Source organism: Equus caballus, chromosome 12, assembly GCF_041296265.1.
Source record: "Equus caballus isolate H_3958 breed thoroughbred chromosome 12, TB-T2T, whole genome shotgun sequence".
NCBI lineage: Eukaryota > Metazoa > Chordata > Mammalia > Perissodactyla > Equidae > Equus > Equus caballus.
In genome coordinates this window covers 41362486-41388082 of record NC_091695.1, presented here as the reverse complement: position 1 = coordinate 41388082, position 25597 = coordinate 41362486, and the positions used below count along the sequence as shown (strand labels likewise).

The 25597-nt window shown below is 64.8% G+C and overlaps 2 protein-coding genes and 1 long non-coding RNA gene across 4 annotated transcripts in view; 1 reads left to right on the top strand and 2 right to left on the bottom strand.

Annotated features, from left to right (window-relative positions):
- The window catches only part of MACROD1 (mono-ADP ribosylhydrolase 1), a 146192-nt gene extending 129667 nt beyond the window's left edge, over nucleotides 1–16525 (top strand). Inside the window, exons 4-11 of one of the 2 annotated variants that reach the window (XM_023654280.2) lie at nucleotides 2341–2370; nucleotides 14593–14709; nucleotides 15229–15350; nucleotides 15470–15500; nucleotides 15689–15762; nucleotides 16014–16095; nucleotides 16192–16227; nucleotides 16389–16525. In XM_023654280.2, coding sequence (XP_023510048.2) covers nucleotides 2341–2370; nucleotides 14593–14709; nucleotides 15229–15350; nucleotides 15470–15500; nucleotides 15689–15762; nucleotides 16014–16095; nucleotides 16192–16196 — 461 coding nt within the window. In that variant the 3' untranslated portion in view covers nucleotides 16197–16227; nucleotides 16389–16525. The remainder of the gene's footprint in view (nucleotides 1–2340; nucleotides 2371–14592; nucleotides 14710–15228; nucleotides 15351–15469; nucleotides 15501–15688; nucleotides 15763–16013; nucleotides 16096–16191; nucleotides 16228–16388) is intronic. The other variant, XM_023654279.2, reaches the window with a different exon arrangement.
- LOC138916733 (uncharacterized) lies at nucleotides 13322–16501 on the bottom strand. Its single transcript, XR_011424075.1, has 2 exons — nucleotides 16306–16501; nucleotides 13322–13466 (listed from the first exon to the last, which is right to left on the bottom strand). It is a non-coding gene; the product is annotated as an uncharacterized lncRNA (long non-coding RNA).
- A 122-nt stretch (nucleotides 16526–16647) lies between the features above and the next one.
- OTUB1 (OTU deubiquitinase, ubiquitin aldehyde binding 1) lies at nucleotides 16648–25255 on the bottom strand. Its single transcript, XM_023654281.2, has 7 exons — nucleotides 24972–25255; nucleotides 23375–23436; nucleotides 23028–23126; nucleotides 18404–18522; nucleotides 18084–18168; nucleotides 17771–17965; nucleotides 16648–17668 (listed from the first exon to the last, which is right to left on the bottom strand). The coding sequence occupies exons 1-7, from the start codon at nucleotides 25027–25029 to the stop codon at nucleotides 17471–17473; spliced, it is 816 nt and encodes a 271-aa protein (XP_023510049.1). The 5' UTR covers nucleotides 25030–25255; the 3' UTR covers nucleotides 16648–17470.
- Between the last annotated feature and the right edge of the window lie 342 nt (nucleotides 25256–25597).

The window sequence follows — 25597 nt, the reverse complement described above, 5'->3', positions numbered from 1 at the left end:
CAGGCCCCCTCCCTTCCTCAGCCCCTGGATGTTCCCGGCCCGGCGGACATCGGACAAGTTTACCCCAGTCCCCCTGCCTGGGCAGGGCCACACACGGTGGGGTTTAGGGGTGCCAGGCTAGTGGGGGGCTGGCATCTCCTTCCAACAGGGGCCTGCAGAACGGCGGGTCGGGCCCCCTCCCCTCGCGCCCCTTCGAGGCTCACTGCCAACCCATTTGGCACCGAGCCCTCTGTGAGCGGGAGCCAGCTCGTTTGCGGCCGGTGTTAATTAAGAGAGAGAGGTGAGGGGGGCGGCAGGGAAGGGCTGCGGAGGGCAGCTCCCGACAGCTGCCAGGACTGCCCGAGGGCCGAGGGGGCCGGGTGCTGGCCCGGGGCCCACCTGAGATGCCCGGGCCTCCCACGCTGTCCAGATGTCCAGCCCTCCTCTCTGCAACCAGACCTGCTGGGATGGGGGCAGGTCGAGACCCCATCTGCAGGGCCTACTGTGTGCTCTGCCCGGGCGTGGAGGAGGCGGGCCCCACCCTGGCTGGGGTGGGGGGACAGCCTCCCTGTGACAGTCCCTCGGGCAGTCTGCCTTGAGGCCGGCCTGCTTTGTGGCTTGGCCTTGGAGTCAGACAGACTCATTTCCCATCCTGCTACTTGCCACTGTGCCACTCTGAACTTCGGTTTCCTCATCTGTGAAATGGGAACAATTGCACCCCGCTTGTGGCTTTGTTGTGACAGTAAATGGGATCGTTTGTGCAAAACACTCAGCCTGTGCCTGGCAAATGGTCCTCGCTCTGTCCTCAGAAATATGCGTTCCTGGGGCAGAGGCCACATCTAGAGCCTCTGGGGGCCCAGCCCCCTAGCAACCCGCCGCGTCTGCCTGGGGGTCTGGCCCTGGTCCGTCCGCTGCTGTCGGTTCTGGCTTGGCTGCCTCCCCTCCTGCCCGGCCTGCCTCCCTCGTCCCCGCGGCCCCCCACCCCTGCTCTGGGAGCGCCCAGCCGCTCCTCGCCTCTCCATCTTAATTAGCTGCTTGTATTAATCTCGCAAGTAACGTGGCAACTTGCAGCCCTGGGTTTTCGGGCTGTGGAATTAATTATTCCCCGAGCGAAGAGCTGTCAGCTCTGGGAGACCAGCCACTCGGAGCCGCCCGACACCACTTAGCAGCATCCACAGCTTCCGCTCCTGGCCCGGGCTCTGCTCCGTGTCCCCCTCCTCCAGAGGGGCTGCGTCAGGACCTGGGAAGTAGGGTGGGTGCCAGAGCCAGGCACCCTGGGCCCAAGGGGCTGAGGCACAGCTGGTGTCCCCACCTGGCAGCACCCAGCGCTCGCCCTGACCCACCAGCGGTGGCCAAGGATGCAGCTGGGCGGCCAGAAGCTGGAGCTCAGGCCGGGGCGGGCGCATGGACCTGCATGGCCCCGACACCCCGGCCCAGAGGCTGCCGGCTTCACTCTGCCCTTGTGTCAGCCTCATGGGGAAGCGGGAGGGGGAGCCGGCCGGGCAGAGCGAGATGGACAGGGCAGCTACAGCAGCCACGGTCCAGCTCCCTCCCGTCCAGGGAAGGGGCAGGGGGCCAGAGTTGAGGATGCCTCTCTCTCCCTTGACCTTCATACCAACCCTGCAAGGTGCCCTATTCTCCTCATTTTACATATGGGGAAACTGAGGCACAGAGCAAAGTGACTCTGGTTGACCCCTGCTTTGGTTCCTGTCCCGGTGCTCTGGGCCCTCCCTGCGCTGTCCCGGGATGGGGCCCTGACATCCATCGCACGTGGTCGCTGTCATCCATGAGGCGCCCCCAGCCCAGGTTCACAGCCTCATGTTCTCCCCACGCACACTGTCCCTGGGCTGCGCTCACCATGGCTGCGATGACTCCGTTTGTTTCCTGGTGGCTTCAAGTCTGTGTCCCTGCGCAACCTGTGAGCCCCGACGGCAGGGACCGGGGCTGCTCTGTTCGCCCCACATCTCTGTACCAGGCCTGGCCCAGAGGGGCCTCAGAGACACTGTGGGGAGAAAGAAAGAAAGAATGAATGACGGGATGCGTGTGGCTGAGGGTCATCTGCCTGTCTAGACGCCACGTGCAGCTGCTTCCGGGCTAAGTGGATGGGACCCCGGTGGCTCCCCTGCCCCCCACCCAGCCACCCTCCAAACCGCAGGCCCATCAGGAGCCTCGGTGGGAGGGGAGGTCCAAGCCCCCATCTACCTCGTCCTGTCTGCCCTGCTCCGAGGAAACCCTGTGCCCAGAGTCTGAAGACCCAGGGACCCAGGGCCCCGCTCTGTCCCAGCGGCAGCCCCCACCTCCCCCTCTGTCCCCCCCGCAGCCACCCCCACTGACCCACCTCTGTCTCTCTCTCTCTTGCAGCCAACAGCTCCCTGCTTGGAGGCGGCGGCGGTGAGTAGACCCTTCCTGTGTTCTGGGGGCCGCGGGGTGGGGAGGGGGGTGGGGCGTGGGGTTGGGGGTCGGTGGCACCTCTCCTTCCACATCTGCTTCTCCTCTCCTGGCCCCCTCACCCGCCGTCCCCAGCTCCCTGCCTTCCTCGCAGCCTCCCCGTCATCCCACAGCCCCGCCCCCCATTTCTCCATCTCTCCCTTGTGTCTGCCTCCCACCCTCCCGGCCCTGCCCGGCCCGCCATCACTGCAGAAGGGCCGGACACCGGGGTAGCCGTGTGGCTCCCGCTCTGCTGGGTGACCGGGCGGGTCCCCACCTTCTGAGCAGAGGCCTCCTCTGTAACTGGGAGGTGGGGGGACACCTGAGGTTTAAAGGGGACCGGGCCTGGGACAGGGGGCGCAGGTGTGGTGGGAACAGCCCAGCCCTGCCCCAACGCCCTCATGCCCTCAGCAAGCCCTGTGTCCCTTTGGCCTCAGTTTCCCCACCTGTGAGGACAAAGTTATTGTCCCTGCCCCACCCTAAAACCTCTCAGGGCGGCTCTGCTACCAGGAGAGGGTCTCCTGAAGTCGGGCTGGGGGGGGGGGGGGTCTGCTAACTGTCAAGCCCCTGAGAATACTGCTGTGTTCGCCATTGTTAACAACCCCACCAGGCTGAGCGCCGGGCGGGCCAGAGGTCAGAGGTCGGGGTGGGCTCTGCAGCCAGGCCAAGGTCAGCGGGTGCCCGGGGGGGTGGTCCCTAAGCCCCCAGTGCCTGTCCCGGCAAGGACCCCCAGCCCCTCGCCCCAGCTCCTCCGTCCCCTGCTGACTGGGCTGCCCGCTGTCTACACAGGCAGCAGGATGATTGGTGAGCCGGGGTCCAGGGGTTAATGCGCCGTCGGATAAATCCCGGGGGCCGTGTTTACGGCGGCGGTGGCGGGGCCCAGGCCAGGTTTTAAAAGGGGGAAAAATAAAAGGGGCAGCGAAGGTCAGGAATAAATAAGAGCAGCGCCAAGAGCTGTCTGTGACCGGCCAGGATGTGGGACGGGGTCTGCGCGTGCCTCGCGGTGGTTCCCTCCCCCGCTTCTCCGCCAGCTGTCCCCGTGGAGGTCACAGCCACCCTGGAGGCCTTCCAGCATGAGGGGCTGCGCTGGGGGCTGGGGTCCCTCAGACAGGCCCACCGAGGACCCTCCCTCGGGGGCCCTGGGTGATTCGACTCCCGCCACCCTGTGCCCACGGCCAGCCCTCTCCTTCGTCCAATCACCCAATGATTGAGCGCCTGCTGTGTGCGGGGCCCTGAACTGGGAGCTGAGACAGATCTGCTGGGCACCAGAGGGGCCTGGTCCTGGCCATCCCTGAGCTCACAGCCCAGAGGGGAGCACCTACCATGACACAGGGCGGTCTGTGCAACATGGGGGGCTCATAGGCATGGTGGGAGCTCAGCAAGGAGCATCTGTCCGGGCTTGGGCAGCAGGGAGCCTTCTGGAAGGAGGTGGTGCCTCCACTGGGACTCAAGAGGCGGGTAGGAGAGAGCCGATGAAAAGCGGTGGGAAGAGTGTGCTGGACAGAGGGAACAGCACAGGCGAAGTCCTGAAGTGAGGGAGAGTGAGGGCGTTCTGGGAGACGTAGAAGATCGAAGTGGTCAGAGCCCAGCCAGGAGGAGGTGAGGCGGGAGACGATGCGGGACCCTCAGAGACCACGGGAGGAGCTGGAGTTAGAGCCATTCAGTTCCAGAAGACAAAGGATCCCACAGAGGGGTGGGCCTTCCAAATCCTAGGTCAGGTCATCCCCCTTCTTCTGCTCAAAACTCGGAAGAGCTCTCCCCTCACTCAGAGCCAAGGCCGAGGTCCCTACTGTGGTCCACAGGGCCACAGCCACCTGTCAGACTCGCCACCACACCACCCTGCCCTCCCCACTCTGCACCAGCCACACCAGCCTCCCTGCAGTTCCTGGAACAGGCCCGCCCACTCCTGCCCCAGGGCCTTTGCACTGGCTGTTCCCTCTGCTCAGAATGCTCTTCCTCAGACATCCATGTGGCCACTCCCTTCACGTCTTACAAGTCTTTCCTTGAATGCCACCTTCTTGGTGAGGCCCAGCCTGACTCTTAACTGAAATTGTAGCCGCCTGCCCCTGGCCCACCCTGCCCTCCAGGCCTGTCACAGTGCCCTCGTTCTTCTTTTTCTCAGAGCAAGTCTCTCCTAAGGCTCCATATAACTTCCTTCTTTATTTATGTCTGTTGTCTGTCTCCCACCCACCCCCTTCACCTCCCCACCCTGCTGGGGAATGAAGGCTCTGGAGGGCATGCCTGTATCTCCAGCACCTGTAGTAGGTGATCAATAAATGGTTGTTGAATGACTGAATGAACTTCAGGTAGGGAAGGATGGCCTACATGTTAAGTGATGGACTTGCTGGTGAAGGCAGTGCGAGCCACAGAGGTTTTAGGCAGGGCGGCGATGGCCTGGCGGCTTCACTCCGGGAGGTCAAAGGGCACCTGCCCTGGCCAGACTGCGGGGGGGGGGCCGTGGGGTCCCTGTAGCTCCCCTCCCACAGCTGTGAGGGCGAGAGGAGGCTGCAGCAGGCCCCCAGCGCGCCGGCTGACGCGGAGATGGATGGGGGGCCGGGCCCCAGGAGGAAGTGGGCCGGCAGTCCAGCCTTTTAGTGCCGGCCGAGATTTATGGAGCCGCCGCAAGTGCTCGCTGGGGTTGTCACTCCGCTAATGTGATTGGAACAAGGTGGATGTGGCGGGGAGGGGACCGCGGTAGGGGCGAGGCTGGGGCTGGTGGGGGCCTGGAATGGAGGCGGCCCCGGGCCCCAGGACGTCCTCTGCCCTCACAGCCACTCCCTATGGGTTCCACTGCCCCCCCGACCCCGTCCATCCAGCTTGAACCCCCCAACCTGCCAGGGTGGGGGCACAGACAGGAGTGGCCGCGACTGGGGGGCCTCGGTCCCCACCTGCCTGCCCAGACGTCCCCTGAGGTTCCCCCCTCTTCTCCTGAGTCCAGCCCTTCAGGGGTTCAGGCCTCTCCCCCCACCCTCCCATCACCCCCTGTCTCTCCCCCCACCACCCGTCCATGCGTCTAACAAGCTTGGTCCCATTGGGCTGCCCTGGCCACTCTGTGAAGCCGCACCAGCCCGACCGACAGGACGTAGTCTGTACAGAAGCCGAAATACACCCGAAATTTACATAACACCATAAAGCCACATGACCTCAATAAAATAATAATAATAAATAAAATGAGGCTGCCTCAGCTGGCCCCAACCCCCAGGCCCACCCCTCCCCTGCCTGGGGGCTTTCTCCAAAGCCCCATCCCCTTTCCATGCGCTTGTGTTTGCCGCTGTCCCTATGGCCTGTCTCCCACCAGGACTGCTCCCAGGAGCGGGCTTCTCGGGGATTCCGAGCCCCTGGCACAGCCCGCTGGGGCGGTTAGTCGCGCCCTCTGTGTGCTGGGCTCTGCCCTCGGAGCTGGGGCCTCAGGTCTAACAGCTCTGCGCCGGGACCCCTGCCAGTCCGGTGAGGGGACGGACGGTGGGCAACAAACATCGGCGTCTGGAGGGCCCTCGAAAGGGGGTCTGCACAGTTTTTACTGTGACTGCGTGGCGGTTCACGGGGGAGAGGACCACGGCCTCTGGGGAGCAGGAAGGGGAGTCTGCTGGGAACCCTCAACCTCAGGGGGAGCCCTAGGGGCTGCCAGGACCCGAAGGACTTAACCCAAAGGGTCCAGGGCTCCTGGGCCTGCCTCATTCTAGGGCCAGGCCCCCACTACGCTCTGAGGCCAAGCCAGGTGGTGGTAGCAACACAGTGAGTCTCAGGGAAACCCTCTGCCCCCCATTCCTTCCCAGGGCTCTTTCTGAGTGTGTGTGTTAGGAGGGGGCCACCTGTGTCAAACACTGGGACATAGGCCTTGACCCTCAGAGAGACCTATTTTGAAAGAAGGCTTCCCAGCAGAGGGGGCATTTGACTTGGGCCCTGAGGGCTGAATAGGAGTTCGACAGGTACAGAGGGATCGAGAGGCCTACCAGGTAGCGGGCTCGGCGTCTGTGGTGGGGAGACTGGCGGGCCTGGGGCAGCCACCCTGCCTCCCAGCCAGGCCCACTCCTGCTCTCCACCTTCCTCCTGGAGAGCCTTTCACTGGCTCGATAAAAATTTTTAAAAAACCAACAACAAAAAAACGCTCCCCTATTGTATGGGAAGAAGGGAGGCGGGCCCTAAATCAGGACGGGAATCGACCGGGCCCTGCCGCCCGCCCGTCTCTCCTGTTTATTAGGACTGAAATGTTTACTCGGCGATAAGAAGCCAGCTTTCTGGGGAGATTTGCACACTCTGTTTCAATTACCCCTCGTCTTTCACTGCCACTTTTGCACTAAAGGGATAATAAATGTATCAGAGCATTTCAATTATTCATCTAAATCATGACTGCGCCTGCCACGGCCCCGCTTTACTGACAGATTAATTCAGGGCCGCCTCCCTCCACTGGCGTGGCCGCCATCTCTGCTCCCGCCCGGCCAGCACCCCGAAGCGCCAGCCAGAGGCGGGGAGGGATGGGGTTCGGCAGGTCCCTGGATGGAGCCCCATCCCCCCCGACACACACACCCACTGCCAAGACACTCCCTGCCTGGGCCTTCCACAGGTCAGCGGCTCCACCCAAACCTGCGGGAGCCAGTTCCTGCCTGGGGGTGCAGCCACTCTGCCCTCCTGCCCCTTGGGCTCTGTGCAGCCCCTGCTCCCTATGCCCACACTGCAAGTTCGTGTGTGTGTCCCATGTCCCTCAGTGTCCCAGGCATCTCACACCTGAGAGAAGCCAGGGTGGCTCAGCCTCCATCACTGCCTCTCCTGGCACAGGGCCTTTGCACATGCTGCTCCTGTGCCTGAGGGCTCCCAGCCCTCTCACCCCATCCTCCTGCCTAGGTATCTCCGTGTCAGGGCAGCCTCTTCCATCACCCCACACACCCACCACTGCTCTATTAATTAAGGGCCTGCCACTGTCCTGGGTGCTGGGACATGGCAGACCCTGCCCACTTGTGGGCCGGCCTTCTGTCGCCCTTAGTAACCAGACTCCCTGTTTGCGTAATGATTTAAGTACCAACTGCTCGCCATCAGACTACCCACTGAGGGCGTGCACAGGCGTCTGTCTGTCCACGTCCTGGCAGAGCAGGTGCTCAGTACAGACCTGTGTGTGGACCGGCTGTGTCCAGGCCCCCCGCCCCCAGCCCAGGCACCTGCATGTGCGCATCCCGCCCCCCGGCATCCTCGCTACCGCCGGGAACCTGCCACCCGCAGCCCACCACGTCCTCTCTTCACACACGGAGCCGTGACCTGGGGCGGTGGGGGCACCCTATTTCCTCTCTCGTCTCTCTCCTGGTCTCTCACTTTCTGTCTCTCCCTGTCTCTGTCCCTTTCTGCGTCGCCCGCTCTCCGCGCTCCTGTGTCTGTCTCTCTCCCTGGTTTTCTCTCCCTGTCTCTGGCGCTGTCTCTCTGGCCCGCCCGCTCTCTCCACCTCCCTCTCTCTCTCTCCCCCTCCTGCTCGCTCTCCTCCTCCGTTCAGAGGCGGCCAGACCCGGGAGGAGCAGCGAGGCCTCGGAGGTCAGGCCCGGCGTCCACCCAGTTCACTGCCTGAGCCGTGATGGCTTCCCGCGGCCACGGGGACAGCCTCTGCTCCAGCTCCCCGTTAGCCGTGGCCTGGCACAGCGGGCAGACGAGGGGGCCCCCGTGGCCGACCTCCAGGCCAGGCTGGGCTGGGCTCCCAGGAAGCAGGTGTCCCCCAGGAGCTGACCAGCCACACACTCACTCGAGCATCCCCGTGTGCCAGGCTCGGGCTGGGTGGGCGCACGGGGCAGGGAGTGGCAGGGCCGGGGGCTGCAGAGAGGGGAAAGGCATTCCAGGACGAGGGAACAGCAAAGGGCCCCAGAGGCCAGCTCACACCACGCCCCTCCCCGCTCAAAGCTTCCCCCTGCGCCCGATCAAGCCCAGGTTCCTGCTGTGCCCACCAGGTCCTGCCTCCCGGCGCCCTCTCGCCCTGGACTCCCGGGCTGTGCCAGCCGCTGCCTGCTGCGCCCTCTGCCCAGACCCCTCCCCCGACCTTCCCGAAGCCAGTTCCTTCTTGTCAAGAGTCTGCTCTGATGCCACCTCCTCGGAGGGGCCTTCCCATCCTCGAGACAGCGCCCACCCCCTTTCCCTCTTGTCCAGCTCTATTTCTCGTCCTGTGTCGTGTCAGGGCCTACCGTGATGTTAGAACCGGTGATGTTGGAGCCTCGCGTCCCCTCCCTGGCACGGGGGGGACCCATTGTGGCTGGACCAGGTCGGGGGACAAAGGAGGCCAGACAGTCATCTGTGGTGGAGGCTGGGGCGCCCCAGCCTGGCTCCGGGCTGAGGACTTGATGTCGTGGCCTCCTGGGAGCCATGGGGGGTTTTCTGAGCAGGGGAGTGACCTGTCCTCCCCAAGTAAAGGCCTGGGGCCTTCCACCATCCTGCCTGACCCCAGCTGATGACGATGGCGGTGCCGACAGCAGCTGGGTGGACTGAGCGCTCCCTGTGCGGATGCCATGGCCTTGCAGGGTCTCCCCAGCAGAATCTCAGCACCCCTACTGCAGCGCTGTGCAATGTACCATTAGCATCTTCGTTTAGCAGATGGGGAAACTGAGGCACCAAGTCCCTGGACCTGAACTGCACTCCCTGGCCCCACCCCTCAGCTGGCCCTCCCTGGGTAAGAGGGATCCGGGAACTCGGTTCCCCTGTGGGGACTCTGTCCTGGGCCAGCCCACCGGCCTGTGGGGCCCGGGCCCCGCCCCCCGTGTGCAGCTGCCACGGGGATTTTTAATAACAGGAGTGATTTTAGCGTGATGAATGAGGCGCTGCCGTTGTGTACATAATGAAGCCCTAATGTTTTCAAATCTCCATTTAAGGAGCTGATGTCACCCCATAATGAATTTCAGATCACATCGCAGAGCTGTCGGCCATTGGTCTTCTCCCCGGGGCGCCCACCCGCCTTGGCATGGCAGGGGCGGGGCCTGCCAAGGGTGGGCTGTGCGTCCTCCCCAGGGCCAATGTGCAGAGCCCGAGCCTAGCACAGAGCCGAGGCCACTGCGGGTTTGTTGATTGAATGCATGACCCAGAGGGTGTGGGCAGAAGCGCACAGGCAGTTCTGACATGGGCATCGCCTGGAGTCGTAGCTCTCGAGGTTCAGCGGGGCCGATGGAGAGTATCGGGTGGGCTGGGGAAGGGGGCACAAGGCCCTGGGGGGGGGCATTTATCCAGGCTTTACGGCTGGGCCTGCCCTCTGCAGGGTTAGGGGCCTGGGATGCAGCAGCTCAGGCTTCTGCCCTTGCCCCAGCTGGCACCCTCTCAGGGACTCAGTTTCCCCATCTGCCCGGTGGGGCCTGGCACCTTTCAGCCCTGCATTTGGTGTCTGTGCCGGTGGCCGGGGCCGGGGCAGCAGCGCAGGCCGCACCCAGCTGGCTCTCCTTGGGCCTCTGGGGCGCCGTGTCTGGGAAGACAGTGGTCCCGAGAGCCCAGGCCTGGCACACCCTCCCTCAGGCCCCCAGGCCTCCAGCGCCCCCTCTGCCCCCAGCCGCTCCCCCCCAGGCCTCCTCCCGGACATCTCCCCGGCGGCGCCTCCCAGCCCCCAGGAGGAGGCCCCAGAGCACGAGGGGCAGAGGGGTCTCCTGCCCACAGAGTCTGTGGCTGGGCCTCAGTGCCCCCATCTGTTAAAGGGGGTGACAGTGCCATGAAGTGCAGGCACCTGGGGTGGCCTCTCACTGAACAGTCATGCCAAACACGGAGGGAGCACTGTTACTGACCTTGTACAGATGAGGAAACTGAGGCACAGAGGGGTGAAGTGACCTAGCGAAGGGTAGAGGAGCCGGGGGCTCACGGGGCTGGGTCAGCTCTGTCCCCCGGGCCGGGCTCCCACACAGCCCTGTACGGCCCTGCCCTCCCCCGCTCCTGCTCTGGGGCCCCCCAGGCCAGGGCAGGGCTGAGGGCAGCCTAGGCGAGGCCCCGCCACCTCCGCTTGGCTGAGAGAGTGGCTCTGCCTCCGTCTGTGTCGCTGTGCAAGGCGGCTAGCAGAGCAGCTCTGAGCTTCGTCCCTCCTCCTGTGAGTGACGAGACGCTTTGTCACTCTGGCCCTCAGTCTCCCACCCCTGGCCACCTCTCAGCATATCTCCGTCCTCCCCACAGCTCTCGGAGGCCAGTCGTGAGGCTCAGAGAGGTTAAGTGACTTGCCCAAAGTCACCAGCCAGCTTGTGGGCAAGATTTCTGGGAAGAGAAATCCCAGAAGGGGGTGCGCAGGGGCCAGACCCCCAGGACGGTGAGGGAGGAGTGGGGGGTGGGGGAGATGGAGGGGCAGCCCCAGGGCCGGTCAGGGGCCCTCTGGCAGGGCCACAGCTGGCCCCCTCTCCCCCTGGCCACAGGCCTCCTCGTGTTCCTGTAAATAATTAATTAGCCCCTGCTCGCTTGTTTGTTTAGCGTGAGGAATGCTCCCCCACTGAGACGCATTTATTGCTGAATAAATTTAAATATCTAATCTTCCCTTCATGAATATTACAGCAGCCTAAATAGCGGCCAGCCGGGCCTCAGCACCTTCGCAAATGGCCCCACAGGAGCCTGCCTGTCCTCCACCCCCGCTGGCTCTGGGGAGGGCCCCCCTGCAGCCCCGGCCCTCTCTGCCACCCCTGGCCCCAGACCTGCTCGGCAGGGGCTGAGCGTGAGCAGAAGCCCCTGGGGGCGGGTGGCTGTGAAGCCACGTGGTGGGCAGAAGGGCTGGGGTGGGCTCCCAAGCAGGGGCGGCCTGGGACCAGGGCAGAGAGTCAGGGCTGGAGCAGAGAAAGGCAGACAGGGCCCCAGACAGCAGAAGCCTGGAGGAGCTCAGGGAGGAGAGGGGAGAGATGAGGGAGGGGGGCAGGGGTCTCGAAGGCAGCCTGCTGGGGGTGGGGAGGAGTAGCTCTACACTCAAGGCAGATGAGTGGCCCAGACCGCTCAGCAACGGGAGGCCCCAAAGCATCCCTCTGTTGGCAGGGGGCTGCGCTGATGTGGCGAGGGGCACAGGAGGCAGGCTGCAGGGCCCGGCAGTGAGGAGGGCCTGGAGAGATGGCAAACAGCCAGGCGGCCCAGGGTGGGAGGGAGGTTGTGGTGGGAAGGGAGAGACAGGCCCTTTCATGGTCCTTGAGGAAGGAGAGCCGCCGGCCGGCTGTGTGCCCTTGGGCAAGTGGCTCACCCTTTCTGTGCCTCAATTTCTTCCTCTCTAAAGCAGGAAAAATAACAGCACCTCCTAGGGTGGCTGTGAGGCTCAGACAAGTCAGTGGATGTAAACTGCTCAGCGCCTGGCAGGTGCTCCCTGAGAGGCTGAGGCAGAAATGAAGGAGCCAGATCCAGGAGCTTAAAGGTGGAGGAGGGAGGAGGGGCTGAGGGAGGAGGCAGAGCGGCCTCAGGGAGTCTTGTGGTGGAGGAAGGGTTCCAGCCTGACCTGGTGGAGAACCTCCGAGGAAGCCCCCCCACCATGGGGGCGCAGTCTCCCCAGGAAGCCCCCAGTTTTCTGCTGACTCAGAGTGGGGTGGGGGCTGGGCTGCAGGACTGAGGTTTGCACGTGGCTGAGGGGCCCAGGGAGGGGACGGAGGGTCAGCTGGTATGAACTGGGGACACCTCCTTCCCGCCAGGGGCCAGGGCCAAGGGCTTCTTCTAGCCGCCCAGGGTCAGGTGGTGGGGGAGAGGGTGTCCCCCTCGGCTGGGCCCCAGGAAGCCTCAGCCTGCCATCTCGAGGGCTCAGCTCAGCCCAGCCTCGGAGCCAGGGCAGCGCCTGGGGCCAGAGCCCGGGGAGCTGCAGGTCGTGCAGGAGACGGGGCAGGGGCGGCCCTTGGGGCCTATGGCCGAGGACAGCAGGGCCCGGGGTCCCTCTGGCACTGAGAGTGGGGAGAGCAACCAGGCTGGACAGGGACGGGGGCAGGCAGAGGGGGCCAGGCTGTGGCGGGAGGGCGGGGCAGGGGTGGGGCTCGGCTCGTCCCTCATCTCTGCTGTGGGCGGACTGCTCCCGCCGCCTGCACAGCAGGCATGTGGCCCTGGCCCTGTTCTGGACGCTGCTGGAGTGGCTCCAGCCCAAGGCCTCTGCTAGCTCTGGTCCTCCCCCGCCTCCATGCCCCAGGTCAGCCCCAAGGGCCTGGCTGCGGGCCTGTCCACTCCTGCAGGAAACATTAAGTCCCTGAAACACAGCTCCACTTCCGCCCGGCCCCACAGCCCGCCGAGGTCGCCTGCAGGGCGGACAGTGCTGGGGGATGGCAGGCAGCCCAGTGCCAAGTGGCCGACACTGTTGGGGTTGGGCTGGGAGGCCCCCCCCCCGAGAGCCAGCTCAGACACAGCCCTGTGTCCACTCCCATACGCCTGAACACCCTGAGCACACCTTACCTGGACTCCCGCCTCCATCACACTCTCACAGGGAGCAATCCTTGTACTGTCACACTGTCCTACTAACAGCCACCGCCCACATCGCCTTCACGCCTTCACGCCAGGCAGTGGTTTAAGCACCTTCTAGGAATTAACTCGCCTAATCCTTCCAATAGCACTATGGGCGTTGGGGGGCAGAGGGCGTTGCCTATTAGTGTCCCATTTTACAGATGAGGCAATTGAGGTCCAGAGAGGTTAAGTGATGTGCCCTGGGTCACACATCTGTGACGGGCAGAGCTGGGATTGGAACCCAGGCTGCCTAGATCCACAGCCCTTGCTGTTGTACACGGTGCTGGGGGGTCACCTGACACCCCCACCCAAAGGGGACACGCTGCACACAGAGGCAGCACACCCACTGCACAAGCACCTGGACCCCGGCTCAGGGACCCCACCCTGGGTTGCCCTCCCCCCTCCCCCATGACTGTGGTGCCCTCATCCCAGCACAGGAGAGGAGGGGACCAGACCCAGTGCCAGGGCCCCTCCCAGGGCTCCCCCAACACCCACCGCACCCCTGGCATGCTCTGAGAAATCGCCTGGTGCCTGCTTCCAGTGAAGTCTTAAAATTAGGTTTAATTGGGCCCCACAGGGCACAAAAGAAAACAAGAAAGAGGGGGTGGTCCAGCTGGTGTCCCTGGAGCTGTGCCAAGGCGTCGGGGTGGGGCCATGACGAAGGAGGAAGGGCCTGGTCTGCGCATCTGTAAAATGGGGAAATGGTGATCCTTTCCTGCTGCGGAGCGTTCTGGGCGCCGGCGGCTGCTGCCCACGCAGCTCCTGGCACAGGCCCGGGGTGCCATGGGAGTTAGGGAGCTGCCAGGGGTGGGTCACGTCCTCCTGGCCAGGATGCCACCTCCCCCCCGGGGGAGGGGTCACTGACCCTGTCTTCCAGATGAGGCCGTGGACGCTCGGAGAGGGGAAAGGACTTGCCAATGTGCCCCACTGGCCCAGCCGATGAGGGGCGAGCCCGGACTTGACCCGGGCCTGCCTGCGGCCCAGCCGCCTCTCCTGCCAGGCCCCTTGGGCCGTGGCGCCGAGGAGCGGTCGGGCTTAAGGCGCGTCCCCTTCGCGCCTCCCGCAGCGCCCCAGTTGTTTATCTGGGCCGGGGGTCCCCAGGGTCGCTGGCGAGGCCCCAGAGCCGCCCTTGGATAAACAAGCCCAGGCCCGGCCCAATTAAGCCGGATGCGCTAACGAGGCGGCTCGTTAACGAGCAGGGGTGCGCGCCCAGAGACACCTGCGCCGCCGGGCCACCTCCCCGCGTGGCGCAGGGAAGGGGCTGGAAGACCAGGCTCCAGGCCCGGACCGATCTGCCACTTGTTGACTAGGTGGCCTCGCTCTCCCCATCTGTAAAGTGGGTCCTAGAGTTTGCCGCGGCCCCAGGGCCTCGCCCGGGATCGGCCTGGGGGTCGGCGCGCGGTGCCGCTCGGCGCTCCCGGGCTCCTCGGACGGAGGCGGCGCCTGGTGGCGGGCCCCGCGGCGCGTCCGGCCCGAGCGCGGAGCGCGAACTCCCCGGAGCCGCCCTCGGCCCTGCGGCGCGGCCGGCGAAGAGCAGGGCGGCCCGGGCGCGCCCCCTGCCGGCCGCCCCGCGCCGCTTCCCGCCCGGCCCCGCCGCGGCCGCGCTCGGCGCCTCGGTTTCCCCAGATGTGAAACAGGTGGGGGGCGGGGTGATGGAGCGGCTGGGGGCCGCGGTGGAAGGCGCGGTGCCGGGGATCCCCAGCCCACCGAGGGGATTGGAGGACTCGGCCCGTGGGCCTCAGCCTTCTCCTCGGTAAAGCGGGCCCCGGGGGACGCGGGGAGCCCCGCGGCTCACGGCCCGCCCCCCTGCAGTGGACGGCTGCATTCACCGGGCCGCCGGCCCCCTGCTCACCGAGGAGTGCCGGACCCTGCAGAGCTGCGAGACCGGCAAGGCGAAGATCACCTGCGGCTACCGGCTGCCGGCCAAGTGTGAGTGCCCCACAGCCCCGCCCCTGTGGGGCGCAGACAGGGCGCCTTGTGTAATTGGGGGGCTAGGGGTGCAGCCCCCACAAATTGCTGGGGAGAGGCCTCCGCAGGGGGTGCTTCTTAACCTGAAGTGCCAGGACCTGGTCCCTCCTCGCGCATCCCAGGAAGCAGGTCGCGCGGAGGGGATGCGCAGAGGCTGGGAGGAGCAGGGACCTGAAGGCAGCGGAAGAGCTAAGGGGGCAGCGCCTTCGCGCACCCACGGGCGCCCCATGTCTCGGCCGGGTCCACACAGATGTGGGGAGGGGGCCCAGCGGGGGCCTGCCTGTGTCTGTGAGGTGTGGGCTGGCGGGTCAGTGTGCGCGTGCGGATTTAGGCTCGAGGGCACACCTGCGTGCCCCTATGGGCGGGGTCCTCCCTTGGGGAGTCTCAGAACTTGGCGGGGAGAGGGCCCAGGCCGGCAGGGGGAGAGAGCCGAGGACCGCGTGGAGACCCCGGCCGGTCTGACTCCGTCGCCTCTCGCAGATGTCATCCACACGGTGGGGCCCATCGCGCACGGAGAGCCCAGCGCCAGCCAGGCTGACGAGCTCCGCAGCTGCTACCTGAGCAGCCTCGACCTGCTGCTGGAGCACCGGCTCCGCTCGGCGGTGAGGGGCGGGCGCCGCGTGGGGGGGCGGGGCGGCCTGCAGAGGGAAGCTGGCCCCGTTGCGGGGAGGATGGGACCGAGAGCGACGCTGACCCCAGTCCCCTCTCGCCCCCGCCCCAGGCCTTCCCCTGCATCTCCACCGGCGTGTTCGGTGAGTGGGATCTAGAGGAAGGGCAGGCGCGGGCAGTGGGCGGGCCCAGATGGAGGGTGGGGGCGGGAGTGGGCTGCCGGCCAGGGGGCGGGGCCGGGAGCGGGCATGGGGGTTGGGCGGGTGGCGCGGCGGCGAGGGGCGGGCCGGGGCCCTGGACTCACGCTCGCCCCGCCTCGCCGGGTGCCCAGGCTATCCCAACGAGGCGGCTGCTGAGATAGTGCTGGCCACGCTGCGCGAGTGGCTGGAGCAGCACAAGGACAAGGTGAGTCCTGGACCCATTTGGGGGGGACCAAGGTGGGGTGGTGGGGTGGTGGGGCGCATCCTGGCCCGCTGACCAGCCCCGCCAGTCATCGCCGAGAGCAAGGCCGTGTGGCCCTCTGCGCACCCTCCTCCCCCCTCGGGGCCTGTGGGCCCCTTCTGGGCAGAGAGCCGGGTGAGATCTCCTCGGAGCGAGCGGGTTGGGGGCGGGGGCGGCACGGCCGACGAGCCCTGGCTGAGGGGGCCCTGGCGCAGGTGGACCGGCTGATCATCTGCGTGTTCCTGGAGAAGGACGAAGCCATCTACCGGCAGCGGCTGCCCCACTACTTCCCCGTGGGTACGTACTGGCGGTGCCCTGCCCGCTTGCCAGCCGCCCCCACCCCCCGCCCCCGCCCCCGCCCCGGGCAGGGTCTCACTGTCCTCTGCCTTCCAGCCTGATGGCACCCGCCGCCCACCCTGCCCAGGACTGGTAAGCCGGGCCTGGCCCGCCGTGTGGCTGCCCACTAACCTGCCCACTAACACACCCGCGCACCCTCGGCCCGCTCACCCTCACGCAGGGAGGCCGGGGGCAGCTGGGAGGCTGGGGGCGGCCCGCCGGCCACGCAGCCTGACTCTCTGCTCCGCCCGCAGACTCGCCTGGGCCTGCCGGACCTCGCTCCCAGCTCTGAGAAGGTCGCCGAAGCCGCAGCTGGGCCCGGGCCTGGCCACTCGATTCTTTCCTTCCACCCGGCCCTCAGAAGCGCCTAATAAAGACCACCCTTGTTGCAGCTCCTGTGTCTGACCCTGGCTGGGGTGAGGGAGGCAGCCCAGGGGTGGGACAGGTGCTTGGTTAAAGGGGCTGGCGGGAGGTCCCGGTGAGCCAGGCGGGGAGGCACGGCGACAGCAGAGGTGGGCGGCAGCACTGCACATTTATTGAGGGCCTGCCCCCAAGGAGCTCACAGCCTGGGGGCCAAGACCCCACGTGTGCTGGGGAGGGGTAAGGGGGGAGGTGAAGGCAAAAGGCAGGCATCGCAGGGACAGGTGGCCCAAGCAAAGGGGTTCGAAGCGGGCCCAGGCAGGAGGCGGGAACCAAGCACAGGCTGAAGGCTGCCCTCCTCCCCCAAGGCTGGCACCACCTGGGTGCCCCAGCTGCTTCACCCGACCTGAGCCACGCCCCCCATCATGTCAGCCCTCTCCGCCCTGACACCTTGACCATGCAGACCTGTGATAGGGTCTAGGGCCCTGGCCGGGAGAGCACGGGGGAGGTGGGGCCTATGAGGGGGCAGCTTGAAGCCTTGGTGGTCCTGGGTCCCTGGGCAAGTCCCCAAGGAACTTCCAAATTCCCATGGAAGCCCCTGGGCCAGCTAAGGAGGGAACGGGGGAGGGCTGAAGGGCAGGAAGCAGAACCCCACTAACCAGGAGGGGTCCCCAAGAGGCCGAGCCCCTCAGAACTGCCCCTGGCAGGGAGACCTGGGGGTGGACAGGTGGAAGGCCAAGAGGAACCCACCTGGAGGGAAGGGGGACAGCCAGACACAGAGCAGCCAGGCGGGCAGCAGCAGAGCAGGGACACGCACACACGCAGCTCACCACCAGCATCCCCTTTAATAAAACATGGAAGGTTGTGTGACAGGGAGGGGGAGTGAAATATGACCATTTACAACCACAAAAAACCCCCTGTACGTGTCTAGCGCCTGGCAGAGGGGGCAGGCAGGGCGGCGGCGGGCGGGCCAGCCCTATTTGTAGAGGATGTCGTAGTGTCCGGGCCGGTAGAGCAGGTAGACCTTGGGCTCCGAGCCCTCGGGGAAGATGTGCGGGTTGGTGGTGCCGCCCTCGCCGCGGTCCATGTACTCCACCTGGATGGAGACGCTGAGGGCCTGGGCCAGCGCGATGATGTGGATGTGGTCGCTCTCCTTGCACATGGGCTCCACCTCCTGCGGCACAGGGGCCGGTCAAGGCCAGCGCGGGGCGCCCCGTCCCCAGTGCTTCCCCCCACCCTGAGGAAGAGGGTCCCAAGTCCGAGGAGTGGGGGGCACCTGCTGGCAGAACTCCTTGACGGTCCGGCCGCCCTCGATGAAGTGCTCGAAGAACGTGCTCTCACGCTGCAGGTGGCCCGAGGTGAGCAGCCGCAGGTAGACCACCAGGTAGTCCGAGGTGCTCTGGTCGTTGAAGGAGGCCAGCAGGTCGGCCACCGAGGTCCGCTTCTCCACCTGCTCGATCAGGTCCATGAACTGCGCCCGCGGGGGACAGAGGGCGAGGTGAGGGAGGAGAAGGCGGGTCCACGCCACCACGGCCAGGCCGCCCGCCCTCCACCCTGGCCGAGTGGGCACCAGGCGTGGCTGGGCTCACCGTATTGTGGAAATCCTCAATTGTGAACTCGGTGAAGCCCTGGGACACCAGGTCCTCTTTGCTCTTGGCAGACACAGCCTTGAACCTGCCGGCGGGAGAGAGAGGGAGGCGGGCATGGGCCCCGGGCTGCGTGCGGGACTGGGCAGCACTGGGAGCCCCGCCCCCAGCTCAGAGGAGAAACCCTGAGCAGGAGCCCAGCCTACCGTCCGGCCCCAGGTGGCAGTGCCCCCCCCCCCCCGCCCCGGTCACCACGGCGGAGGGAGCCCCCAGCCCCTCACAGAGCCTCCCCCGCCACCCAGTACCCGCGCCACCCTGCTCACCGCTGCAGCTCCTTGCTGTCGTCCAGCAGCGCCTCCAAGTGGGAGAAGCCGAAGGCTCGATAGAAGCAGTTGCCATCAGGCCTGGTCTTGCGGATGTACGAGTACTTTTTGTGGAGGTCCTGCGGAGAGGCAGCCCCCCGCCCCCGCGCCCATCAACTCCAGGCCAGAAGCAGGGCCGCCCAGGAACCTCCAACAAAGATCAGCCCACAGCAGGGGGCAGCTGAGCTCCAAGCAGCCACGTGCCATCCTCGGCTGATGGATCCAGTAACCCTCTGCCCAGAGCCCCTGGTCTCAGGAAGCTGTGACTTAGGGACACACTGGTCGCAGCGACACCAAAGTAGTTTCCAGCCACTGGGCATGCCAGGCTGCTGGCCTGCAGGCCTGTTTGTTCATAAAAACCAGCAAGTGAGTGGGTCCTTGCCCAGCGTGGCTTTCCCACTGAATGAAGTCCTCCAAAGCATGAGAGCCCCAGGGCAAGCGAGTTAGGGCTGGGGGTGCAGGGCCGGAGGCCCCCACCACACAGCCCCAGGGTGGGAAACGGCCTCCCTGGCCTCGTTTTTTTTTTTGAGGAAGAGTAGCCCTGAGCTACCATCTGCTGCCAATTCTCCTCTTTTTGCTGAGGAAGCCTGGCCCTGAGCTAACATCCATGCCCACCTTCCTCTACTTTATACGTGGGATGCCTACCACAGCATGTCTTGCCAAGCAGTGCCATGTCCGCATCTGGGATCCGAACCAGTGAACCCCGGGCCGCCGAAGCAGAACGTGCGAACTTAACCGCTGCACCACTGGGCCAGCCCCTTGCCTCCTTCTGAACTCTACCCTGTTCGCTCACAGGTGCCATCTCCATCCCATCTTTTCCAGTTTCCTCCCCAAACTCCATAGGATTTCTTCTGTCTGTCACACAGCGGGCCCTGAGTGCCGCCTGGCTAGCAGGCTCACTCCCCTGGCCCAGGCACCCTCCCCTTCCCCTCCCCCCCCATTCTCCTTAACCCCACCCACCTTCCGATGGCCTGGCTTCCTTCCTGACCGAGGACTTGAACTGAGAACCCCTCCACCGCGGCCTTCTCTCCTGATCCGTGGAAGGCCTGAGGCTGCCAGAGCCGCCCTCAGCTCGGCACCAGAGCCCGTCCCCTCCCTTGGGCTCAAGGACATGGCTCCAGGAAGTCTCCCCCTCCTGCATCAGTTCTCTCTCCCTACTGGTTTAGACCCATCAGCATGTAAACACAACGCTAGTTCTCACTTTGAAAAAATCCTTTGCTTGGGGCTGGCCCCGTGGCTGAGCGGTTAAGTTCGCGCACTCCGCTGCAGGCGGCCCAGTGTTTCGTTGGTTCGAATCCTGGCTGCGGACATGACACTGCTCATCAAACCACGCTGAGGCAGCGTCCCACATGCCACAACTAGAAGGACCCACAACAAAGAATATACAACTATGTACCGGGGGGCTTTGGGGAGAAAAAGGAAAAAATAAAATCTTTAATAAAAAAAAAAAAAAAAAAAAAAAAAAATCCTTTGCTTCACGTGAATTCCCTTCCAGCTACCACCCAGTGGCTCTGCTCGCCTTCACAGCAAGTTGTCCTCCAGAAGCTGTCCCAGCTCACGGGCTCCATTCTCTCCCGTGAACTCAATCCAGGCAGGTGCTTACTCTCCTCAAGGTCACGGGCACCCTCCTAAGTCAGAGGGTCAAGCCCACTCCTCCCCAGACTGGCCCCTTGGCAGCATCCACCTCACGCCACAACCCCCCCACCGTGACACCACCCACCAGGCCCTCCTCCTCCGCGGGGCTTGCACAACTCCCCCTTGTCTTCCTCCTCTCTCACTGCGACTGCACTCATCTCTACCCTGTGATGGCCTGGGCCACCACCAAACCACACAGCACCCTTCCCCAAGACACCGTGTGTGACCTGCCAGAAGACGGCCATGCCACACAACCCTCCCTGGGGCCTGCCACAGGGAGGGGACAGCCCTGCTCAGGCCTGGACAGCTTGCACTTGTCCCTTATACTCTTATTTATTTATTTTTTTTGAGGAAGATTAGCCCTGAGCTAACATCTGCCGCCAATCCTCTTCTTTTTGCTGAGGAAGACTGGCCCTGAGCTAACACCCGTGCCCATCTTCCTCTGCTTTATACGTGGGATACCTACCGCAACATGGCCTGCCAAGTGGAGCCATGTCTGCATCCGGGATCCAAACTGGCGAACCCTGCGCCGCCGAAGCACAATGTGCACACTTAACCACTGTGCCACCAGGGCTGCCCCTAGACTTGCTCTCTTGATGGCACTGGTCTTAGGATTTAAAGAGCCCCAAGTGTAACCCTTCTCAGCCCTCGACTCCAATTTTGCCCCACACAGCCAAGTGCCTCCCTACACCTCCTCTGAACCAGGGGGCCACACGCGGCCTGCACCTCCCCACGCCCTGCACCTTGCGGCCTCCCCTACAACTGCAATGCCACCGCTCAGCTGTTCCAGCCCAAGCCCCAGTCACTGCCGACGCCTCACCAGGTCCGATCCAGCGCGGCTCCTTCAGGCTTCGTCTGCAGCACATCCAGGACCCTCCCTTCCCGCTCCCTGACCCTCACCCTGCTCCCTCACTCCTGCCACTGCACTGCAAAGGCCCTCCAGGGGCTCCTGCTCCACCTGGCCACCAGTCACCAGAGACAACTGTCCCTGCTCCGCCTCTCCCTCCCGTCCTCTCTCTGGCTACAAGCCCCCCGCGTGTCTCCCCCTCTCCTGCTCCGCCACTCTGCTGCAGCCACAGTGGCCTCCACGCCGCCCCTTGACCCCCGCCCGGCCCTCAGCCCCACCATGCTGCCCAGGGGACCGAGACCTGCTCCCTGCCTCTCAGTTCACGCCAGCACGTCCTGGGGAGCGTTCGCCGAGCAGCCTCTTGAACACCACAAACCACCCGCTCCCTGCCTCCTTGTCCCGCTTCACCTGTGCCCACAGCGCTCACCCCTTCTGACACATGCATTTCAGTGACCTCTGCTTTGCTGTCTGTCTGTCCACTGTGACCTGGAAGCTTCCGGAGGGCAGCAGTCTGTCGGCTGTGGCCATCACTCTATCTCCGGTCCCTACGACAGGGCCCAGCCCACAGCGTGTGCTCTTAAGTGTCAAACCAACAGCACACAACAGGAACAGAGGGCCCAGCTCCCTGTGGCCACCAGAACCGCAACCAGAATCGCTCTGAGCACTTGGTCTGTGCCAGGCCCTTTGTGAGGGCGGAGGCCACCATCCTAGTCACCGTCAGGGGCCTAGTGCACAGAGCACAGTCCCTCAGCTCTGCCTGGGCTGTGTCCGGGCTCAGGCTCCTCCCTGGGAGAGAAGGCGGGCTCAGGCCCAGCGCAGACTGGGGGTGTTGGGGGCACGGAAGCAGATGTCCTGCACAGACGGCGTGTAGTGGACACTCTAACATGCACTGAATGACTCAGGCGGCGAACCCGAGGCCCATCCTGTTGATTTCACCAGGGGGGCCTAGAGTGACACGCAGGCCTTGAAATGAGGCCCACTCTACCAACCTGCCACGTAGGGAAGAGGGACCCACAGATTCCTAAGGCCCAGCTGTGGCCCAGGCACTGAGCTCAGCTCCTGACCACTGTCAGCGTCAACCTCACACTCGCCCTGTGGGGCCGACGGAGGCGCCGAGAAGTTCAGCGCACTGCCCAAGATCACCCAGCTGGCCATGAAGCCAGCACTCAAACCCAGGTATGTCATGCGCCAGAGCCAGTGCCTTCATCTCTCCACTGGCCTTTTGGGGAAATCAGAGACATCCTGAGCAAGGAGTCAGAATAAACCACAGGCCACACACAGCTGGATCCGGCCTGCAGGTATGCTGTTTGGCCCACACCTTTTAAATGTGAATTAGCTGCCTACTGTTACAAGTCAGATGTCACATCAAAATCATTATTTCTGGCGTGTCCTGGAAAAACAGATCCAGTGACAATGGAGTGACAGGCAGGGTCATTCATTCACCCCAGGGGCCTGCCCTCCCTCCTCCTGGCTGACACCGAGCTGTGGCGCTGCTGTTTGTCACCTGCCCTGGCGCCTGCAGTCACCTGGGTTACCTGCCTGACCCCAGAAGTGGGTAACCTCGAGGGCTCCCCCTTTCAGATGGAAGGTCCTAAGCATCTCTAATCTTTGGGAGAAGCGGGAGGAGTGACATTTACTAAATCCCCAGCCTGCTCCACTGGATACTGTCCACACACTGTCACACCTCGGCCTCCCGGCTCAGAGAAGAGAGTGAGTGCTGAGGGACTTACCTCAGTTTGTAAACGATGCAGCAAGGCCCCTGTGCCCCACCGCTGCCTGCCTCTCCACAAAGATCCCATGCCCCTGCCGCCACCCTCCTCCCCAGCTCCGCCCCACCGTGAGCACCGAGCCTGCCTAGGGGCAGATGCTTTTCTCATCCCGATTTTACAGACAAGGAGCCCACGGCGCAAACATGGAAAGACCTGCCGAGGATACCGCTGCTGTGTGGCAGTCAGGATCTGAAGTGAAATCTTTTTGATTCCAGACTCTGGAACCGGCAACCAGAGGCCTCCCCTGACACCCTACCCTCTCCGCGGCCAGGCCAGCGAGGCGCACATCTGAAGCAGGCACGCGTCTGCTCCTGCCCCCTGGCCAGGCTCCCACCTTGATCTTCTGTTGATAGATGTTGTCATCCTCAGCATACTCCTTGTACAGGACCGACAGCTCCAGCCGCTCCGAGACCAGAGGGTTCTGCACAGCAATCTGCAGGGGGCAGGAACTCCATCACGCTGTGGCAGGCCGATGGAGTGACTCACTCCTAACAGCCAGAACACCTACGTGAAGGGTGCTGGGCAGTCACCCAGTGCACAGTGACCCCCCCCCCCCAACAAAAGGCATCCGGTACCTAGCACAGCATGGAGAGGGAGGGCCTTCCAAAGTGGAGATTAACAACAGGCCTCAGGCCCAGCCTCTGCATCCCTGCAGCAGGGCCGCCGGCCCCAGCCCCTCACCTCTTGCTGAATTCGGTCCTGCTGAGCCATGATGGCTTCATCATAGGCAAGACAGTTAACACCTGGAAGAAGGAAGAAGGCCACGGATTACAGTGGGCCTGGCTCTCTCCACTCCAGGCAGCCGGATAGAGGACAAGAACGGCCCAGGGCAGGAGACTAGACTTGGCATCTGGGAGCATGTGTCTCACACCCAGCTCCACCCAACGGTGTAATCTCGGCAAAGTGCCTTCCCCTCCTGGGCCCTAGCCTCCTCAGCTTTAAAGTGAAGGGGTGGAGGGGGTCACGCCCAAGGGGTGCTCTTCCAGCCCTAACACCCTTCCCCCTGCTTTCTAACATCACTCCCCAGCAGCCTGGGAATGCGCTGGGGCAGGCAGCGTCTCTTGGGGAAAGTAAGATGAGGAGCAGAGGGCTGGGCTGGATGAGGGCTTCCTGTGAGCCTGGCTTGACTCCACCATACCCCTCCGCCGTCCTGGCTATTCCTAATGGTGCCCATTTTACAGACAACCAGACAAATGCAGACAGGTGAAGGAAGCCGCCCAAGGTCGAGACTAGCAAAGACCTGCGGTCAGACCCATGTTTGCCTAATTCCAGAGTCTAAGCTCTTCAAATCCGGCTCCTCTGCTCCCTCGCCGCAGAAGGCCTTTCCTCAACTGTAAAGAGGACCTGATACCACCACCCGCCTCCCTCCTTGAAATGTCCCAGAGGAGATGGGAGACCATTATCTGCTTAGCAGGGAGGTGGGCAGGTCCACCCTGTGGACCCGGCTCTGAGCAGCCACTGCAGAGGAGCCGGAAGACCCGAATTCTGGTCCTGGCTCTTTCTTATGCGACCCTGAACAAGTCCCTCCTCGGGGCCTGGAGTGTGTGGTTAGAATGGGGTGTGAGTGTGTGCTGAATGACTCGTAAGGCCGATCGTTTTGGGTGAGCATCGCGGATCCTCGGCTGGGCCTCGACCCATCGGCACGCGGCCCTGCAACAGGGCTGTCCCTCCCCTGCAAGTGACCTACTCAGTCCCAGGGCCTAACGCAGGGGTGAAAAGGAGAGGGTGGCACTCCTCAGGGGTCTAAGCAGCGCCCAGGCTGGCGGAAAGGGTCTGCCAGGCCAGAAGAGGGGGCTCCCCGGAAACGAAGGCGCGGTCGTGGGGGGCACACGCCGGCGGCCGCCGCAGCATCCCCAGGGGCCCGCCCCGTCCTTTGTGCTCCGGCCGGCGGAACTCGCCGCCCTCCCGGCGCGGGCTGCTCCGGAGAGGCGGCCGGCCCGGCCTAGGCCTCGGCCGACTGCGGGACCGGGGCGGGGGCCGGGCCCGGCGCGGGGCCCCCCGCGCGGGGGGCAGGGCGAGGCGGGGCGGGGCGCGGCGGCGCAGGCCCCGCCCCGGGCGCGCGGGGAAGGGACGGCCGCGGGCCCGGCCCGCCCCGCTCGCCGCTCGGCCGGGGGTCGCGGCGGCTCCTTCCATTGTGAGGGGGAGGGGAGGCGGCGGCGGCAGGGCTGTCCGCGCGCTCCGCCCCGGCGCCGGCCACCCCGCGCCAGCCTCCTCGGGGACGGGCAGCCCGGCGTGGCCCCCGCTGGCCCGGCCCGGACGACCCTCCCCTGCTCTGTACCTTCCGAGTCGCTGCCCAGCGACTCCTGCTTCTGCTGCTGAGGTTCCTCCGCCGCCATCTTTAAACAGCGCCGCACTGCCGACCGCTTCCGGGTTACCAGTTGCCCTCCTCCCGGAAGGGAGCCCCTCCTCGTGGCCCCTCCTTGGCAACGCCCCTAGCAACGGGATCCCCTCCGGCGCCCGCACCCGAGGGGCGCGCCGTCCGGGAAGGCCGCCCCGGCCCGCCCCTGCCGCCTGCGCCCCTGCCGGGCTCCGTCCTCCGTCACCCAGCGTTCCCGGGGTGATAAGGGCCTCCTGCAGCCAATCAGTTTTCTTCCCACGGGAGTGGGAAGCGCGGATTGTGTTACCGAGATAAGTGGGGAGATGAAATTAAAATCACCGAGGGCGGCGTGCCTGCGGCGGGCTCAGAACTCAGGACAGGCGAGCGCGGTGAGAAGGGAGATGGGCGATCGTGCTGACTAGGGGCCCGGACTCCCCCGCCCCGTCCATCACCGCCCCTCTGCACTGAGCCGCGGTTCTGAGCCGCTTTGGAGTCCTGCCTCCAAAGGGAGAACGTGTTCCTTAGGGTCAAGGCCGAATTCTCGGGACCTAATTTTGGACTCTGTGCCCTTCGGCTTATGAGAAAAG